Raw genomic sequence first — 14,336 nt, 5'->3', positions numbered from 1 at the left:
CGCCACAGCTTGCATGGGTATCTCGCTCTGCTTGGGTAATGACGGCTGCTGTGAGGTTTGAGCTGGCTATTCCTTAGCTCCAGCATAATTCAGGCAGTATTCAGACCACACTGTCACTCCTTATTATAGTCGACACAAGAGGGTCCCGAACCTCTATAAAAGAAGCGCGTAGCAAAATTGCGTGTTGATAGAGAACGATGCTGAACTAATGCCACGTAAAATCTAGAGAGCCGAAATCTGCGCCATACCAAACCCTTCAAATGTAGAACAGATCGTCCCATATCGGCATGTCCCTCGTATCAAGCATGTCATCGTCGCCTCCATAACCAATGAAGGGATCGTTGGTGATCATAAGACTCCCCGAAGTGTTTCCGACGGTGGTTTGCTGGTAACCAGGATCATCGTACACTTCTGGTACATCACCCCTTTGCCCAGTCCCAGGTGCCCCGTCTAAATTGGCATCCCTCTCCATCGCATCCAGTGAAGGGTCTTGCTGGTTTGACCAAAGTTTCGCCTCTTCTTCTTCTTCTCCGTCCCCCTCGCCCTCCTCGTCCTCCTCGAAGCTATCGTCACCCGACATGTAATTATCCAGCGGTATGTCGTAGCATTTTAGGGGTGGATCGTTCCACAATGCCATATCCTCATCTGTCCATTCTCTGTGCCTCTCAAGCAGCTTCTGGATCTGTATATGGCACTCGTCATGGGCAAAACGAGTGGCCCTGATGTACTGTCTGCGGCCTGGGCCAATAGTCACTACCCCCACGCTTAGGAGCAGGTGCACTATGTCGAGCCTCCCATGTTCTGCGGCCCCTTCCAATGCAGTACTCCCATCCACAACGGCTCCTGGAGCATTAGGATCGGCGCCCAATCTTAACAACTTCATGACAATGCCTGTTTGTCCTGTGATGCAGACAGCTTGGAGAGGCGTCATGCCCTCTGTACGACATGCAGGGCTATTGACGTCGGCGCCTTTATCCAGAAGTAGGTTGGCAATATCTGAGTCTTTTCTCTGGATTGATAAGGCCAAAGGGCTGAGTCTTTGATTCCGAATGCCGAAATGGAGCATTTGGTCTGTTTCGAAACCATTGATATCCGAACCCAGGTCCAAACAAGCCCGGACCAAAGTGGTATCTTCTTGGCAGATCGCTGTATGTAGAGGGCTCTTCATATCTTTATAAGAGGAGACCTGCTGTATTCGATAACCTTTTCGAGACACTTTTGATATGTGATTGTGTAATCGATGGTCAACCATTGCATGGAGAGCCATCGGGCTTATCAGAGTGGCAGAGTCGAAGAATAGGTCAAATATCCTCGGAATCGCCCCGGCTGCGAATACCTGGGGAGATCCTACAGGGCCAGCATTCCAGAACCGAATGAACCCGGGTCGATGTAAGACCACATTTGCTTGGTTGAATGATATTATATCGGGCTGATGTAGCTCGAAGGCTGAGGCGAGTTCGGCCATATTTGGTATGATTGCTTGGTCGGACCACGTCAACTGGCATCTAAGAAGTTGCAGAAGTTCCCAATCTCCAGCGTGCGCGGCAATGCCAATCGCGGTCATCTCTATGTTGGTTTGTTCTACAGAAACCTGCTGTCCATGACGGTTTCTGAGTAGAGCTCGGACGATGGTATCATCGCCAAGAATGGATGCCGTCAAGGTTGCCGCACATAGTGTACTCGCATCGTATTGGTGTGGAGATAGCTCGAAAGCCTTTCGGGCTACATCGAGGGAGCCCGACAATATTGCTGCCTCAAGCAGAGTGATTTCGATCCAAGGATCAGGCGACCCAACATGACCATAGTTCGTCCGTTTGCGTAGAACAATAGTCCTTGAACTTCCCTGAGTGTCGGCACCCAGGATCCTGGTCACGAGATCCCAGTCGCCGAGGAAAGCAGCCCTCGCAGCATCTCCATCGCCAACTTGGGCTCCTCCATCCAGAAGAAGATGCGACACGCTTCGAGTATTTTCTCCATCTTTGTTTGAGCCAATTAACTTGAGGGCAGTAGAGAGCGAGCTTTCTTTGGAAGCCTGTTGATACGCATCAAGGATGTTCGTAGCCGATCTCAATGCTAAGGAGAGCAGCTTTGTGTTGGTATTTTTCACAGCCACATCCACCATTGTCCACGGGACTTGAGCCCCATTATCGATAAGGTATCTACAGACCGCAAGATACTGTCCTTTATCATGATAATGTATCCATGGCTGTTTTGACAATAATACGTGGAGAATAAGCTCCAACGGGGTCTGCCTTGATGGATCCAAGCCGCGCAGTAGGCTGTGGTATGAATGCCACGTCCTGGACCGGGTTTTGCAAAGCTGGTTGATGCTCAATCCTCTCAGGTGAAGAAACTCGACGGTCTCTAAGGCATGGAAGTAGCAAGCAAGATGAAGAAGGTCCGAGTATCTATCAAGAATAGCACCATAGCGTATGAGGAATTGGCAGGTCTCCGTAGAGTTGCGTTTTGCGATGACGGCTCCATGTAGAGCTGTTAAACCATCTGCATTGGCCATATTGACTAGATCGCCGATATTTGGATATTCAGATCTCCGGAAATCGTCATAGCGTCTCACAAGGAACTCAAGGACGCCCAGGTCGCCAGCTCCTGATGCATACAGGAATACCGTGTTCCAATCCACCAACCCTCTGTATAAAGGCCTCCCATTTTGATCAAGGCGATCAAAAAGGTATCGCACGACAGAGGTTGTGGCAGGGTCTTCGAATTGGCTGAAGATATAAGGCAAGGGTTCCAGAGACAGAGCAATCCTAGCGCCATAAGGCACTCCATAGGATGGAATAGAGAACGGATAAATGTCGATGTCATCAAGTAGGGAAACACCACAATTCTCAAGTCGGGTTAAGACAGGTCCAGGCTTTAAGATTGCCAGGTATAAAGGGTTTAGAGCGCACCTGTATACCGGTCTAGTTGGGTAAAATTGACTGGTCTTGACCCCATCAGGGCTAGCACCGCAGGCAAGGAGCTCCAATGCCAGGTCACTCATGCCAATGGCTAGGGATATTTGAAGTCCGGATGTTCTTATCGAAGACCTGCCCACAGCAATCGGGGTATTAGGGTCCTGCCCAGATTCCAGGAGCCAGACTAAAACCCTATGCGCTCTGTGTGTATCATACCTCAACTTGTTTCTGTGGAATGAGATTTGGAATAGGAACTCGAATAGCCCCTGGAATAGAGCATCGCTGACCGAATGAAGAGTGAGGTCCCGGTGGCGTAAGTCCAGTGGGCTCTTGGTCAGTCCTGATCCTTCGATAAGATCAATGAGAAGCTGGAATCTGTCTGGATTGCCAACGTATGCATCCGTCATTGACCTGAGTAGATTGTTGGATATATTGGCAAGCAATAGCTTCATATGCTGCTCCAGGTCCTTGTCTCTCCGAGTTGATTGGATCACCTGGGTCGCTGTTCGATATCACCATTCTCCAGTTCTGGAACTTGACTTGCAATCGTCGACATGTAGCGGGCTCTTGACCATTCAGTATCAATGTCGTGTTCTGGTATACCAAGCACTTTGAGCAGACTGAAGTCTAAGGTGGCCCGCAGGGCTGGAGAACCTGCATGATGGGTCGTTTCAACTGAATGGCGTCAGTAAAGTGGACTTGTGAAGTGCACTTTTGCACAACATACTCTTAAGATTCTGGAAGCTGGAGATCAACCAAGGCAGATCTTGAGGCCAAGTGATAGGCAACTCGACTCTTTCCGGGGTGGGTGATCGAAGCGCGACCTGTAGTCGTGGTTGGGTAGTTGCGACTTGGGTAGTAAACATTAGCATTCCTATTCAAGAATGGGGTGGGCGGTCTTACCACTGGCGTAGCTACCGGCATAGTATGAAGAGTGAGTCTCGATGTGATTCCGTTTGATTTGTCTTTGCCACTGTTTGGTGCTCAATCGTTGTCTGTTGCCCAGGACAAGCGTGCCGAGTCCGCTCCTGTCTGGTTGCGAGGAGGCCTGCAATTGGCGAACCGATTGCCAGAACTCGTGGGCCTGGCCTCTTGGGGCCTTGCTACGCAACCCCCATATCTTGTTGAGGCGGTAATTCAACTGATTTTTCCTACCGATGCCATCAGCTCGCTTGCGTCAGGAAGCGTGGACAGAACTTACGTGACAGGGAAACCTTGCTCTTGCAACCCTCTTCTGATGTTCTCAAGGCTTAGGTGCTCTCTGACGAACTTTCGTCCGATATCAACCCTGAAGCTCTCCCACTTGAGATCTTTCTCGTTCCGTTTCTTGGCTTCCATCTTGTGTTGTGTGGGTGAGGTTGATGAACCAGAAAAGGAGCGAGTCGGGAAGGGAAAGGATGGGAGAGAAGAAAAAATGCTTTACTGCAGCCTGAAATCCGAGAGACGCCTTTGGATGATCAGGCAAGCGGCGACAATCTACACTGCAGGAAAGTGGAGTGACTGGCACCTCTGAGACCCTCTGATTGGCGGAGAATGATATCTGAAAATGCATCCCAACAATCGTGGGATGGATGTTATTCGCCAGAGATTCTTGAGTTGGGGTGCACAGCCTGACTCTGCACAATGGTTGGGCGTCCCTGTACATGTGGTCTAGATTCTGATTGGCATTTTACGGTATCTGAAAACTTACCTGCGGAGACCCATCCCACCAGGCATTGTATGCATGGTCGTATGCATGCATCATCCGGGCAAACCAGAATACTCCCTATCTCCTGATTGGTTTTGGCCAGTATCTGAAAATGCAAGATGGAGACATCGTATGCCGAAGATGCTGACATGATACTGCCCCGTCGTTGACATCAATATGTACCGACAGCATTTCACGATGCCAAGGCCAGAACAGCTCGCCATATAATACCCCTGCTCAACCACCGAGAACATGGAAACCAACGCGTGCCTTGCAGCATTATTCCCCAATTCAAGAAGAACGATTTGTATCTATCAAGTTTGCGTACTAGCAACAGCCCCTGTCCTCAGTTCATTAGAACATTTTCCAAGAATCTTTTACCAACCCCTTAATCACCCATAGTATGGAGTTCACAATTCAAACAGTCATCGGCATAGTTGGGGTGGTAGTGACTCTAACCCCGACCTTTCTGGTCCTCTGGAAGTGCTGGTTCCGTGGCGAACGCAGTAGCCATGAGGAGGATGCCAACGGTGAGATCGGAGAAACAACTACATATTTCAATCTACGTGGACTGACGGTGATTCCCAAGTCGCTTCTTCCTGCCAACCACGCGCCGAAATCCAAATGCCACAGACCACTGGGATAGCTTGAATAGGGGTGTGCCAATTTCGGTCGTTAAGAATGGTGGCTCGATGTTTTCATAACGATCCATCCTGTACGACGAGGCAGATTAGTCAAGGAGACACTGAGCACTCTACGTTTTTATTTGCTGTTATTCACCAGGTCGTCCAATGATTTTAATAGCGTCATTGCCTAGACATCCGCTAGTTATTCCATTAGGAGCAAATTATCTCATCCTTGGTCATCCTGCGTGGGATCGTTTCACCCCTAACTAGATACCAGAACAACATGCATGGACGGAAGATACATGGGCGTACTCTACTAGCACTGTACCTGAACTTGGTGCAGTGGCTTGTAGCAGCGGCCACACGGCTGGGGTGGTATCACGCTCTCCCGGGCTTTTGCTCCCTCCCCTACCCTCGGATTTCGTCATGTTTCACAAGCGCACCACGTAGTTGTTGGTCCATATCTAGTAAATACCACTGAATATTGTCATTCGAGACGTAATCTGCACCTTGACCGATAGCGACGAAGTGGCAGACGCTGATCATCACATGGCATACACCGGACCTTCCTCGTGCGTATGTTCCACCCGGACAGAGTACCCGTGCGTCCGCGTAATCATCCGCTTCTGACTCTCCGAATCCTCCGAATCCAGCTCGGCCCAAGCATCGTCCCTGCCCGCCGTACTCGGCTTAGATCCACTGCGCGCGTGGGTACCGGTGGGCATGGCCTCGCACGTCGTGCTGTTCTTGGCGGTGCACCCGAGGCTTCCCAGCTTGATGTTGGACGCCGCCGCCGCGGTGGCGCGGTCGCCGCCCGTGCCGCCGATGGTGACGAAGTGGTGGCTGTTGCTGTTCTCGTCGTCGTCCGGGCTGTGCTGGTTGTTGTAGGAAGAGCCCCGGTTGGTCGACCGGTCGATGATGGACTTGATGAAGCCGCGTAGGGAGGGCAGCGAGCCGGCGATGATGCCGACGCCGCACTCGATCTCGGACCAGATGATGATGTTGGCGACTTTGTCTGTTGGGTGGTTAGTACCTCGCGCCGGTGGGGGATATCACTGAGATGACCAAGACACATCAATGACGTACAGTAGTGATCGACAGGGGCCGTGTAAGCGCCCAGATACGGCAGCCGTATAATGGTGGACAAGCTCGCGAACGCGCCGAGCGCCAGGATGCCGGCGACCGAGAACTTGAGCTTGCGCTTCATGTTGAGGTTCCAGACGATGAAGCAGGGGAGGATGGCGCAGGCCCAGTCGGTCACGATGGACGAGGCGGAGATGAAGTAGCTGATGTTCTGGATGATGGAGTAGTCCATGCACGCGCCATAGTCCGGGTCGTTCTGCAAGACGGGATCCCAGTTCTTCGCAATGGGCTGGCAGGTGATGATGACGGCGATCTAAAGGGGGTGGTCAGCATGCTTGTTCGTCTACTGCGGTATCTCCAAGACCACCATTACTTACGAATCCTAGTATGGCGCTAAAGGTGGCCAAGACCATGATGCAAATGAGCGGTATGGTGTGTCTCCTTTCCTGGGTGATGCGGAACAAAGAGAAGCAAATGCTGCACTTGATGAAGGGTAGACTCCACGCGTATGTTATCTGCCTATAGCACTATATTGTTAGCCAAGCGCCCTGACCAAGGGACGTCTTCGCCCATTGGCTCATAGAAACTCGCCAGAGAACAAGGTACTGTAGAACAAAAGTCGTTAGCAATGAAATTCGTCATGCTTGGATCAAGATCGAATTACCATGGTAGCTGCTGGGCCATTCCAGGGGTTCGCGAGGACCTTCTCATCCCGACTCCCCAGGCCAGCAAAGCAGTCGAGAACGCAGAGAATGGAGTTGGCGTTAAACAGGTTCTGAACATTCGAGACTCGTTGTTATTAGCCGGGGTCCTCACATGCAACAAATCTCTGGCAGGCCCTCGTCCAACTTACGACTGCGATCACCATCAAACCATCATCGATGCCGAATGCGCCAATCGCGCGGCGCGCGTAGGCTCGCAAAGACACCACCACGCTGGCGAAAAAGGCCAGGAAAATGGCGACGGCCGCAGTTGCCACCGCGAGTCCGTCCGGGTTCGTCAGCCAGTTGGCGGGCATGTCGTCGAATGAGACGGTCGGGCGTGATGCCGCAGGGTCCGCCATTTTGGCCGCAGAAGGCTGACCGGCTGGAGATCGAATCGACACGGACACAAAACCGGAGGAGTAGCGGGCGTGCTGAGGAGAAGGGCAAACGAATGTTAAGAGCCGGAGTACGAGCTCACTCGAAGGGAAATACCAGATCTCGCGAAACGAGTGAAAGTCACAAAATCAAGCGACGGTGAAGAGATGGGCGGCATTGAAGGAATCGTGCGCCGTCGTGAAGATTGCTCTCTTGGGGTTTATCACTAATTGTAAACCGGTTACCTCTGGAATGTGAGCGTAGCAGCAAATTTCGTTCTGGAACTAGAAGAACGTCGTCCTTTCACCCAGAACGGTCTTGGCCCTCGCCCAAAAGTACGTTGTTGCGGAGTGCTTCGTGGCAGGCACATCCCGGCCTCTGGCCTATCGGATCGCGCATCGGACGTCCAGTGGGCGCTTCTGTGCCCTATAGGCGCGTCTTTTTCCTTGTTGGGCAAGGTAGAACATGAATTTCGGGACATTATTGGCAGTGGGCTCATGTGGGGATATAAGGGGGTTGACTTGTGACATGTAGGGGCTTCCCGGTGGTTAAGAACATGGCTTCCTATAATTTTATTTCGCCACGCTACACTGGCCCGACTAGGTGCCTCTCTACCTGTTCCTTTCACTCGCCTTAGCGGTGGCTGGCAGTGGAGCAATGTCTGAGCACTCGGTAGATCGATCGCAGAATTCTTGACATCTCCCGTCGCGCCGAGGCTTCTTCCCTCACGGGCTGCCACCAGCCTAACCAGGCAAGACAGCCCTGTCGACGTCATGGCGGCGGGCATAGCCAGCAATATTGACCAGGCGTTTTATCAATCATTTGGTTGAGTGTCGAGCCGAGTGACTGAAGACGCAACCTGAGATGGAATTCGTACCGGTAGATTTGTGTCACGACGATCTCGTTTCCATATGGGCCTCAAACAATGCGACCTAGATCCCAGGCTCCAGGCTCCTATTATCGCAGATCAAAGTACCAGAATGCAGGAAGCGAACAGGCCATTACCACATAAGATGCGCCGAAGACCAGGGATGTGCGTTCCCATTCCAGAGCGCATCAGCTGACGCGTTGGAATGAGCGGTCCACAGTGCAAGGGCACCCCATTGTTAGCCTCTTGAGCAAGACTGCGGTCAGCACCTTGAATTCTCTGGGCGCAGGGGGGAGGGACGTTGCAGAGGCGACTACTGCTATGTAGTTGAATATTGCATATTCTCGTTCTTAGAAGGCTGAGTGCATCGTCAAATGTGTCGTCGCTATAATCTCTTGGGCCATTGTACTCTATGAGCATACAAAGACGGTAGGAAGAGTCTGTATTTCCAAAACAAAAACTAAACCGGAGTTCGGTTACTCTAAGAGGCTCAAGAGTATGCAGATCAGGGATCAGGACGCGAGTCACGTCGCTGTTTCTTTTCCCGGCGGGCTCGGATCAGCGGTGTCGAGGCCCGGCTCCGTCAAAGTCCCTGCCAAGCTCCGCCGGGCCCGTTGTTCTTCCCAAACAGGTGGGCTCTCTCCATCCACAATACCACCTTGGCTGCCACAGTGGCCAATGAGCAGGCCGCCCTGGCCGGACTGGATACTGGATTGCTAATTTTACGCCCGGAGCAATCACCCATGTCTGTGGGGAGGTTCGGCTCGTATCCGCCACAAGGTCGCTCCGCAATCCTGGCGTCAAGTTGCAAGGGCGCAAGGGGCGCAAGAAATGAATAGTAGTAGGGAATGTCTGTGCCACATCCGCCTACTCTGGCTACTGTGCCACATCCAGACTTCCTTCAACGGGCCCCGTCTTTAGGGCCCGCCCCATTAACGCCGAGACGACGCCGACATATTGTGATACCAAGTGCGGCTCCTCGCACCATTCCCCGCACCCGGACCCCTGGAGAATGCCAGCTTGCGGCTCGCGAGAGGGGGAGGGCGATCCTCCCGAGTAAGGCAGAGCCTATCATACGTGCGGATTCCTGCTTCCCCCACCTGTGCAATAATATAAGAAAAACAACAGATTCCAGTGTCACATCCTCTTCTCCAACACTGCGGCTCTCGGGACTCCAGGTACGACACATCCATTACCAATCCGCCGAGGATAAACCTAAAAATCTCCTATATCAAAGTTCCCTCGTTTCGGATCTCGCTCCTACGCCACACACACACACACACACACACACACACACACACACACACACAGCACGCACACACACGCACACACACGCAAAGATGGCTGGCGTTCCACCAGGCAAGACCTACACGCCGGGTCTCGACTTCAGCGGGGTGACCTACACCTGCCCTGCCAAGAAGGCCCAGTCTGAGGCCGACAGAGCCCATGAGATCATCAAGGAGAAGCTGCCGCTCCTGCACCAGATCAATGCTCTTCTTGCCGTCACCTTTGGCGACCGCCCGACCTTCTTCATCGACGGGCGCGGCGACGAGGCCAAGATCCTCGAGTCTTGCGACGATGAGCCGGACTGTCGCCTGAATATCAAGCCTGAGTACGGTGGCCCCCTTGACCCTCGGCCCCATCCTTCTCGGCCGAAGGAGTGACTAACACCGTGCGCCAACAGGTATATCATCCAGTTCTATGAGAACAAACTGGAGCCGCGATATGGGGTCCGTATACCCCCCTCCGCCCCGCCTTGGCTATCATTTCCTGGCAGGCCGCATAGATAAACAGGGAATGATGTGACTGATGCAGTATTTCTGTAGCTCTTCAAGGACGCCTTCTTCAACGAGGCTTCCATGCCGGCGGGCAAGATCCCGGTCGCCATCAAGTTTGCGGACCTCCTGACGCCGCACCCCCTGCGGCGCCCAAGCCCGCCAGCGCCTTCTCCCGGCTGCCCGAGCCGACGGAGGATGTCGAGCAGGTCAAGCGCGACATTGAAGAGTTTGGCTATGGATTGGCGAAGAATGTCCTTTCGCCGGAGCAGGTGGCGATCATGAGGAAAGGTATGCTTGGTTCCGGATCCTCTTTTCAGGCGCAGCGCAGCGATGAGTTACTGACATGATGTTCCCTTCACATAGCGGTCGTCGAACAGGCGGCTGGGGAGCGCAAAGCAGGCAGTAAGTATTCGCTCAACTCTCCGATAACTACCACTCGACGTGAAATCATGCCAATGTCAGTTCGCTGACGACCACCAACAGTTGCTCAAGTCGATGGCGGCCCCGACGGCCCCAACCAGCGTCTCTGGACCCTCATCAACAAGGGCGACGACTTCCTCGACCTGCTCAACCACCCCATCATTGACGAGTTCATCCCCTGGGCCCTCGGCGAGCATGCCATCATCACGACCTACACTGCTAACATTGCGCGTCCCGGTGAGTCGCCCCGAGCCTTCTGATGACTGTTTGTCCGCTGAAGCGCGACTGACCAACACCATGTTCCTCCTCATAGGCAATGTGCCCATGCAACTGCACACCGATCAGGTGGCCGTCCAGCCGCCGATCCGCGACATCGCCTTCGGCATGAACATCCTGTTCTACCTCGAGGACGTGACCGAGAAGAACGGCGCGACGCGCGTGTACCCGGGTAGCCACCTGGGCCAAGTCGCCCCCCGAAGACGTAAGCTTCTTATCTCGTATTCCCCCTTTGCCCCGAACGAACACCAGCCAACTAACCCGAACTTCCATAACAGATCTTCACCGTCGAAGGCAGCGCCCCCGCCGAAGCCCCCGCCGGCACCGCCCTGATCGTCGACAGCCGGATCTGGCACGCGACGGGCCCGAACCGGGAAGAGGCGGGCGAGCGGCCGCTGATCCTGCTCTTCTTCATGCGCTCCTTCATCCGGCAGCAGGAGAACAACTTCCTGTCGCTGCGCCGGTCCGACGTCTGGCCCAAGCTCTCGGACCGCCACAAGCGCATGCTGGGCTTCTACACGACGGGCGCGCTGGGCGGCGTCGACGGCGAGGTGCGCGAGGGGCTGTTTGTGGAGTGGAAGGACGGGGTGGGGGAGATGCGGGCGCCGAATGACCGGAGTTAGAGGGGGAGGCGCAAGCGTCGGGGGATGTGTACATCACGATGGAGAAGTAAAGTGACGAATGATCATTGATATCCATAACTCCATTGCGAAATTGCCATTGCGAAATTGCCAAAGTAAAGCGTCATGGGCGCCGCGCCGCCCGAGAACGCGATGGGCTGGTCGATGCACGGGGCGTCAAGGAGCCCTGCAAGGAGCCGCGCCGACTTCCCCGGGGTCATAGCTGGTTACGGTGAAGCCGTGCACCGCGAGCGGTGACATGGCCTTGCCGAACGAGTGGCACTACCCAAGCCTGGCGGGCACGAGCACTGTGTGCGGGCCGATGGCCTCCTTCTTGCGGTTCCGGGTGACTGCGGTCGAAGTTGTTCGTCTCGAACGACTTGCCGCATCTTGGTTTGTGCGATTGTGCTGAGGGCACGAGGCTAAAATCTCCCACATGGTGCAGTGTTGTTTCAGCCATTGCAGCAGATTACCTGCAATGCTGAGATCCGAGACCGCCCGGTGGCGTTATCAGTCGTGCTGTTAACTCCAGGTTCCAAGTCGCTGAGCAGACAGCGTAGAAGCTTCGGGCTCAGGTGCCGCGGGAAGCGAATCGGTTGGACACATGTCAGTGAGATTGACCCTTAGCCACAACTTGCAGCCAGCAGACTTGGTCTTTGGTGACACAAGTTTACGCTCAGTTGTATGATGGTGGCAGTCTCTACGGGGATACTGGTTGTGGTTGTGTGGTTAAACGACTGGGCTTTACATGACAGCTTATCGGGCCTCAGTTGCTGGGCTTCAGGGGCTTCAGGGGTTGAGGGGCTAACTGACGGTCCATAGGGGGTAAAATTGAGGGCTAGCCGTGTCTGCAATACCCCGCATTCCCACGAAGCTCGTGCTCAAGCTACCCCTCCTTGTGCCTTTACTGGTTTTCTCCACGAATAGCCCTCTGCACCACTGCACTCAGAGGCTCCATGTCCTGCAGCGCGAGCCCCAACGACTCGTTGTCCGTCTTCTCGTAGAGCGTCTTGCCCTGGGCCCAGATCCGGCGCAGCGTGAATGTCGCGGCCGCCGGGTCGCTCTTGGCCCAGGCCGTCTTCTCCTCTTCCTTGAGGGTGTCCATGGCCGTGTACTTGATGTCGAACTTGGCGCCCGTCTGCGACTCGAACTCGGCCAGGATGTCCCGGGGCGTGGCTACGAAGGACTGCACCTTCAGCGCTTTGTTCATGGAGGCTTCGGGCTTGGCGAGGGCTGCGACTACAAGTTTACCGACACTGCCACAACGTGTTAGATGTGTACAGAAGTCATTAGCTGTTACTAGATTTGAAAGGAAGCCTACTCTGGCATTGTCGTCAACCCGACTTTGTCGTTGCCGTCCCCAATTAGGACAGCTTGGTGAGCTTGGGCGTCGAAACCACCAGCCGACTCATGCCCCCGCTTGAAGTCCAGGAACATGTCGGCATAGGGACCAGTAACGACGTAGGTAATCTTTAGCTTCTTGATCTCGTCTCTGGACATAGACGTCAGTCAACAATTCACCATACGAGCTGCAAGTAAATGCATTCATTACCTGATAACTGCCCGGACCTTGAGCTTGTTTTGGTGCGGCTTCTCATCCCTGCTGGTCTCGTCGTACTCAATATCCGTGCCGTACTCGCTGGGGAAGAACCACCGCACGCTGCTGGCCTCCTCGTCGGCGATGCGCAGCAGCTCGATCTGCTCGAGCAGCGCCGTGCGGCCCAGGCAGCAGACGACGGTGTCGATGTCGCGGTAGGCGGCGCGCACGTCCTCGGGCTTGGTGATGTCGCCCGTGATGACGGACAGGCCTTGCTGCTTCCAGGACGCGAGGAGGGGCTGCTTCTGTGGGCTGGCGACCGTCGCGGCCGAGGTGAAAATGGACACGCGCGAGACGGACTGGAGGGAGGCGGATGCGATGGCACTGGTGATGTGCTTGCCGATTGCGCCGGTGGCGCCAATGATGAGGATCTTGGAAGGTAATGAGGTCGCCATTGCTGCTGATGTGTTCGAATGGGAGGATCCTAGTTCGATTTGCATAGATGAAATTGATAATAGAATTGGGGTGAGATCTTATGTAAATGACGTGCTGTTGGGGTTGAGCCTGTTTGAAGCTGCTAACCTAGTGCACGCCCTTTCTCCAGTGCTGATTGCGCCCTTTGGCTGTAGCTGTCGTGCAGTGGGCTTCTGGGCTCCGTTTGCCCCACCAATTCTGCCGAGAACGCTTGGTCTCTTTGATACATTCGTAGATCTACCCATGCCCTATTGTATGTAAATATATATATGACTGTATTAGTATCAATCTGCATATGTAATAAATCTTGTGTATTCTACTCATATGCGAAAGAACATTTGTTGGGTCTGATGTACTCCTCAGTCACGCTCCGGATTCGCGGGTAGATCCGTGTGCTGGGCAAACATTGTCAGTGGTGTCACATTCGCTCCCGTACGGCGACCTCTTTCTGGTGATGGGACCAGGCAGAGAAATGGTGACTGACAGTGAGTCAAGAAATTAGAGAAGGAAAGAGACTGTCGCCTATCAGTTTCTCATAACTTGGTGATTCAGCGCTCTTACACCAACATGTAGTACAGAGCACATGTATTGCGGCTACACCCGTTTCTCTGCCTTATTCGTCCACCATTGCATAGCCCAAACGAATATCATGTCCGGCGCAGCACTTCTGCGGACGCGGCAACCCTCAAGAAACCAGACATAATATCCACCTTTACCTGCCAACTGATCCACTGGCTTTACTACAGTGCTCCTCCCCCTCTGAACATCGTCCCGGCCGTCCGCACATCATCATTTCTATCGGCACCGCAACACATACTCTGGATGGTCGTTCGTTACTCGATAGTTCTGTTCATCGACGATTAGAAACGGGGATCCAGTTGACGAAAGGCGGCGCTGCTCCGGCTGCTCCCGCATGACCCCAGCGGAAAGTCATCCGTCCATCACGTATCTTGATGGGCAATTGATGATT

At 53.8% G+C, this 14,336-nt stretch overlaps 4 protein-coding genes across 4 annotated transcripts; 1 reads left to right on the top strand and 3 right to left on the bottom strand.

The window, feature by feature from the left end:
- Positions 1-256: 256 nt before the first annotated feature.
- On the bottom strand, positions 257-4,256 carry PG986_012961 (uncharacterized protein; the record flags this gene model as incomplete). Its single annotated transcript, XM_066849183.1, has 5 exons — positions 257-3,329; positions 3,413-3,593; positions 3,646-3,768; positions 3,822-4,069; positions 4,120-4,256. 5 exons carry the CDS (start codon positions 4,254-4,256, stop codon positions 257-259), a joined length of 3,762 nt encoding a protein of 1,253 aa, XP_066695879.1.
- A 1,520-nt stretch (positions 4,257-5,776) lies between these two features.
- On the bottom strand, positions 5,777-7,377 carry PG986_012960 (uncharacterized protein; the record flags this gene model as incomplete). Its single annotated transcript, XM_066849182.1, has 6 exons — positions 5,777-6,246; positions 6,318-6,627; positions 6,692-6,833; positions 6,876-6,919; positions 6,979-7,089; positions 7,168-7,377. 6 exons carry the CDS (start codon positions 7,375-7,377, stop codon positions 5,777-5,779), a joined length of 1,287 nt encoding a protein of 428 aa, XP_066695878.1.
- Positions 7,378-9,601: 2,224 nt separating this feature from the next.
- PG986_012959 (uncharacterized protein) lies at positions 9,602-11,358 on the top strand (the record flags this gene model as incomplete). The annotated part of the gene is made up of 7 exons (XM_066849181.1): positions 9,602-9,873; positions 9,946-9,991; positions 10,195-10,327; positions 10,403-10,441; positions 10,523-10,696; positions 10,773-10,924; positions 11,014-11,358. 7 exons carry the CDS (start codon positions 9,602-9,604, stop codon positions 11,356-11,358), a joined length of 1,161 nt encoding a protein of 386 aa, XP_066695877.1.
- Positions 11,359-12,259: 901 nt separating this feature from the next.
- Positions 12,260-13,347, bottom strand: PG986_012958 (uncharacterized protein; the record flags this gene model as incomplete). The annotated part of the gene is made up of 3 exons (XM_066849180.1): positions 12,260-12,611; positions 12,677-12,847; positions 12,908-13,347. The coding sequence occupies 3 exons, from the start codon at positions 13,345-13,347 to the stop codon at positions 12,260-12,262; spliced, it is 963 nt and encodes a 320-aa protein (XP_066695876.1).
- Between the last annotated feature and the right edge of the window lie 989 nt (positions 13,348-14,336).

The sequence above is a fragment of the Apiospora aurea genome (genome assembly GCF_038362705.1).
Source record: "Apiospora aurea strain CBS 24483 chromosome Unknown utg000008l_segment0_segment0, whole genome shotgun sequence".
Taxonomy (NCBI): domain Eukaryota; kingdom Fungi; phylum Ascomycota; class Sordariomycetes; order Amphisphaeriales; family Apiosporaceae; genus Apiospora; species Apiospora aurea.
Note: the sequence above shows the minus strand (reverse complement) of the source record. Positions and strands in the feature narration are given on the sequence as shown.